General features: G+C 32.7%; 1 protein-coding gene across 1 annotated transcript; it reads right to left on the reverse strand.

The window, feature by feature from the left end:
• Positions 1-2,424: 2,424 nt before the first annotated feature.
• On the reverse strand, positions 2,425-3,956 carry LOC133832375 (uncharacterized). Its single transcript, XM_062262727.1, has 2 exons — positions 3,172-3,956; positions 2,425-3,067 (listed from the first exon to the last, which is right to left on the reverse strand). The coding sequence occupies exons 1-2, from the start codon at positions 3,954-3,956 to the stop codon at positions 2,425-2,427; spliced, it is 1,428 nt and encodes a 475-aa protein (XP_062118711.1).
• Positions 3,957-5,955: the final 1,999 nt, after the last annotated feature.

Below are 5,955 nucleotides of genomic sequence, written 5' to 3' on the forward strand. Positions count from 1 at the left end.
GGCTTAAAATTTAAACCTAATTTCTTTATTGGTCAAAAATTTAGACCACAAGTTGTTCTTGGAAAAAAAAAAAATTATTAAATGTATGTACTATGCGCCGCGGCCCAAATAAATTAGAGCCGTGGCGCGCAGTGACTTCAAATTGCCATTATTTTTCTTACCGCCTGAGCGCCGCGACTCTAATTCCCAAAGTTCCTGTGCTCCGCGACGGGGTAAATGGCATCAAATTTTGAACCCAATTTAAATTTTTTTATCCATTAAGCTCTATTTATAATCCAAGTCTCTTTAAACCACTAAGCTTTAAATTTAAACTGTTAAGCTTTAAATTTAAACCATTTGCCTAAAAATTTAAACCACAAACCAAATGGCATCAAATTTTGAACCACTAGGCTAAATGGCATCAAATTTTGAATCACAAGGATAAATGACATCAAATTTTGAACCACAATTTATAAATTTTTATCCATTAAGCTCTACTTATAATCCAAGTTTCTTTAAACCGCAATGTTTTAAATTTAAACCACTAAGCTTTAAATTTGAACCCCTAAGCGTTAAATTTAAACAACTTGCCAATAAATTTAAACCACAAACCAAATGACATCAAATTTTGAACCACAATTTATAAATTTTTATCCATTAAGCTCTACTTATAATCCAAGTTTCTTTAAACCACTAAGCTAAATTTAAACTCATAAGCTTTAAATTTAAACCACTTGCCTAAAAATTTAAACCACAAGGCTAAATCCATCAAATTTTGAACCACAAGACTAAATGACATTAAGTTTTGAACCAAAATTTATAAATTTTTATCCATTAAGCTCTATTTATAATCCAAGTCTCTTTAAACCACAATGCTTTAAATTTAAACCGCTAAGCTTTAAATTTAAACCACTTGCCTAAAAATAATAATGTTTTATTATTATTATTATTATTTGTAGAGAGGAGTTTCATATTGTTGTATAAAGAAATTAATATATTTTAAATATTTCATTTTTCAATGTTAAATTGTTTAAGAAACATCAATTTAATTTGTATTTCTTTAATAAGTTTGGAGTACTAAAGGAATGGTAAAGATGTTTATTATATTCAAATAGGACAGTTTGGTGTAAATATTAATGCAGACTATGAAAGATTTTGTTCACACATAACATTGATCATAGAAGAATTTCAAAACATAATATACCAACTATAAATGTGGACAATTTTTACAGTGGCCATAAGATTAATCGATAACTTGGTCATAATTCCTAAATGATAATCTATCATCTTTTATAACCTTTTACTGTTAATTTCATCTCACACTGATATCAATTCCTATATTTCATAAATTAAATAAATAATATTATAATAAAAAACAAGATGTACTTAAATAAATGTATAAACATTCATATCCACAAGTCCACAACGCAACAAATGTGTATAACATTGCATCTTTATAGTCTTTAGACTACAACAGATAACAATAGTTCATGCTTTCATGCATAATACACAGTACACAAGATTAAAAGTGGGCAAGGCTTTTCTTCCCCAAAACAACAACAAAATTATTCCATAACTCTCACACTGTTCTATATTCTATTCTATTATTTATATAAAATAATATACCTTTGCAATAACCAAACTTGGAAATAATGGTGATCTTCAAAGAATTCTGTAAAATGATAAAAACATAAGTTTACATACTCAAGGACAATAATCAATCTCAATCTCAATGATCATGATATATATGCAATTCACCTTAATGCTTTCTTCTCTGTAAATCAGAAAAAATTGATCTTAGCTGCCACGTTTCTAGACAGCTCAATGCTATCCTTCTTTTAGAATTGGTTGGCTTTTACAATTCTTTCTATTATGTCCCAATATTCCACAATTTCCACACTTGACTGTTCGAACATGCTTGAAAAATTCTCCTGTTGATGGAATTCTTTTTTTCTTACGACGCCCTCATTTTACTTTGAATTTTGGAGCTTTCATGCTATCTTCTTTAATTTCACCTGGGACACTCCAATCAACTTTATTTGGAAGAGGATTAATTGATCCTGCATATGTCTCTTTCAAAACAGAATTTCTATACCAATTTTAGCAAAATTTATACTTGTCCAAGTACTTGCTTTCAATTGCTGCAATAGCATGTGCACATGGAATTCCCTCTAGTTGAAATTCATTACACGTGCACATATTTTGTTCCAAGTCGACAACAAACACTCGATCACCATACGTGACATGAGATTTCATTGCATCAATTGCATCTACCTGTGAAACAATACAATTATCAAGCAATAGATTTAAAAGCCAAACAAAAAGTAAATAAATGTAACTTTAATAACATACCTTCATTCGAAATGCCACATCAAGTTTGATCTCCATTTCATTGTTTTCCCATTTTGTTACTTCAATAAATTCTGCTTCTTTTCTTGTTGAAAATTATCTTTGAAGCATCTCTCTTACAACTTCTATTAATGACGTTATAGGCAATTCTCTCGCATGCACAATTGCTGCATTTATAGATTCGGCAATGTTACTTGTAAGAATGTTATACCTTTTCGTTGGAAAGAATGGTCGAGCCCATCTTTCTGGTTTTTCTTGCAAAAGATAAGTGGTCATTTTAGGGCTAATTTTTTGTAATTCAGCCATGGTAGAATAATATTCTTGAGCTGAGTAAGCTCTTGAAGCAGTTTCGAATATGGCATGCACATGTAATCCCCTAAACTTAGTCCTTAGATTTTGCTTCAAATGATAAAGACAAACTCCATGATATACACCAGGATACACTTGTTCAATTGCATTTTTGATGCTTTTATGTCTGTCAGATACTATGCACAAGTTTTCTCGATCTCCTATTGCTTCTTTTAGTCTTGTAAAGAACCATATCCATGCATTGTCATTGTTTGAATCCCCAATTCCAAAGGCGAGTGGAAAAATTTGATTGTTTCCATCTTTAACACAAGCTGCATATAGTGTACCTCCACATTTCGTCTTTAAAAATGTTCCATCTACCACTATAACTAGTCTATAGTGTTTCCAGCCATCCAATGAAGCACCAAAAGCAATAAACATATATTTAAACCTATAAAATTTTAAAAAAACAACCAATTCCTAGAAATGTAAGGTACGTATTGTGAACAGTAAAGTTCTGAATATAGGAATGTAAAGCATAAATATTATTCATACCTGTTTTCTTCATCTTTATCTACTCTTGTGATAGTTCCTGGGTTGGCCAACTTTAGCATATACAAGTATGAAGGTAACAATACATAACTTTCCTCATTTGACCCTCTAACATCATCAACTGCAAGTTCTTTTGCTCTCCATGCTTTATTGTACGTTACACCTACCCCATGTTCATCTCTCATGTCTCGTATTATTTGCCTTGGTCGGTAGGTTGATCCCGGGTCACGAAACTTCTCTTTGAAGTAACTACTGATGACTTTTGCACTTGCTTGTCTATTTTCAAAATTTATGTGATTTAAGGAGCATGTGTGCTGTTTATGGTACTTGATAACTCGAAAGTAGTCTGATAGTTTTGTGCTTCTTGCACGTATATACCAGCCACAATTGTCATCTATGCATTTTGCCCAAAATGCCTCTAAAAATGATTTTTCAATTCTATACTGAAAGTGTTTCTTGATGGTGATTTTCGCAAGTGTATATTTTAGATCAGTCTTATTATTGAAAACATAATTGACTCTTATGTCTTCAATCTCCATATTTGGCAATACATGCAGAGGTGATTGAGCTTCTTGCCCATGTTCTGTAATTTTGTGGGATTCTTGTGTTGAGGAGCTCTTTATCTTACTAGTGCTTGCAGTAATCGTATTGGGGTCTGTGATAGTCAAACTGTGATTTGTTACATTGCTTGCTAAAGCAGATGGAATGCTAGCTTCTCTTGGCAAAGAAAGGGTTTGGTTTCTCTGTTCTACTTCAACGATGAGAGGACATTTTTTCAACTCTTCCATAGTCTTGTTTGTAATGACCCACTAATCTAGACTATTTGGACCATTAGCGAAACTATACATAAAACTTACATTTTTACGAAAATACCATAATTTTATTGAGTAACTTGTAAAAATAAGAGTTACTTACAAATAAATAGAATACTAAGAAGGATATGGGATCCCATTGTCTTTAAAAACAAAACATGATTTAAAATAAAAGACATTACATAAATGGTGCGGAAAATACATGTAAAAAGACATAAAACAGAAACTACATCCTCGAATCGAATAACGCTCGGCCCCTTGACTCCATTCACCATCGATACACATCCTCTAAGCGTCACGAATCTTACCGCCTCTAAAGCTTATTTCCTGCACATAAACAGAAAGGAATGAGCCTAATGCCCAGCAAGAAAAATCTAACACATAGTCATACACATCAATTTCATAATAACGTAAAGACATATCATAACACATAATACACTTATTATAATGGCCATTATTACTTGGGGTCCCATAGACTAAACAAGCTTATGCCCATGAGATTAGTGGGGTCCTACCAGCTAAATAGGCATATGCCCACAATCTTTTTGGGGTCTTGTTAGTCAAAAAGGGCATAAGCCCAAGCCTACAAACATACACATTCATAACATATTCATAACATATCATAACATAACACATAAGATAACATAAACATAAACATATAGATTCTAGCCTATTTTCCTTACCAAAGTTACCGGGATATAATGGACTGAGTTGGGACTTTTGGAACACTCCTAAAACCATATGAGGGAGAGTGAGTCTTAAGAAGAAGAAATGAAAATGAATAGGAAGACTAAACCATTAAAAAAAAAAATGCTTACCACAACTTATGTGCTTAAGAACTTGGATTCCCTAACCAAAATAAGAATGAGGTTAGGAAACTGAGTAGAAGACTAAGAGAAGGGAAACATAACATAAAAAAATGAACTAGAGTTTCAGGTTTACCTCAAAGACTTGCAAGATCAATCTAACCACAACCGAAATACTAATGAACCTCACTTCCCAAAGTGTTTGATAAGCTTATGATGTTTAAGCTTATGATTTTCCCAAACCAGGTGTTTACACTCTCACACTCTCTTAGCACTAGCAGCTTCTGAACTTAGAGTAAAAGGTGAAGAAATGGCTGGGTACTAGGTCCTATTTATAGAGTTCGGAAATGAAAGGATCTTGATTTTACTTGAATAAAAATAATAGCTTTTTAGGTGAAAAATATTTGAATAATCGTTCAGCAGAGGCTGAAGACTCGTTCAAAAAGATGCTGGACTTCTCAAGAAGTTGAATGGCTGAAAGGAAAAGAATTCAAAAACAATTGAACATATGCTGAAGGAGGCGATATATCGCCCCCTGTAGGCGATATATCGCCTGGGCCAGTATGCCCGAGGCGACCGTGCATCGTTTCGTGTTTTCCGTATCTACGTGCTGCGACATATCGCCCCCTATAGCTGCGATATATCGGCATACGCTAAATATTTAAACACAAAATTACACAATTTTAGCTAAGTTTGAATGGAGTAAACAACCTTGACTAAGCCCTCAACGTACTCAAAGCTGCTGACTGACCCTATAACATTCAAACTTTACTCCTTATTAAATTTAATCCTAAAAAATACTTAATCCTTAATCACCTATTCATAACATGTGCTTAAAATCCTATTGGTTGATGTCTAAACCTTATAATATAATAAATATAATCCTTAATATCAGTTACATTAATCAAACCTTAGGTTATACTTAATATTCTTAAACTATAGATTAAACTTAGAAAATCTATAAGTACTACTATGAGTGTCCAAATAATTCCCGGTCTGAACCAAAAATCCACAGTAACAATGATAATACTATACATACTATCATACTACTATCTGTCTTAGCTAAGTAAAGTTCTTGGACTCTACAATTCTCCCCTACTAAAAAGAATTTCGTCCTCGAAATTTACTTATCAAATAACTCCGGATACCGGCCTTGCATGTCCTCCTCC

Source organism: Humulus lupulus, chromosome 4 (genome assembly GCF_963169125.1).
Source record: "Humulus lupulus chromosome 4, drHumLupu1.1, whole genome shotgun sequence".
Lineage (NCBI taxonomy): Eukaryota > Viridiplantae > Streptophyta > Magnoliopsida > Rosales > Cannabaceae > Humulus > Humulus lupulus.

What these genes read in the sequence shown, in the direction of transcription:
- LOC133832375 (XM_062262727.1), bottom strand. Translation starts at nt 3,956, where the DNA reads ATGGAAGAGTTGAAAAAATGTCCTCTCATCGTTGAAGTAGAACAGAGA. An exon ending in GATAAAGATGAAGAAAACAG is followed by an intron (nt 3,068 to 3,171) that starts GTATGAATAATA and finishes AAAATTTTATAG; the next exon opens with GTTTAAATATATGTTTATTG.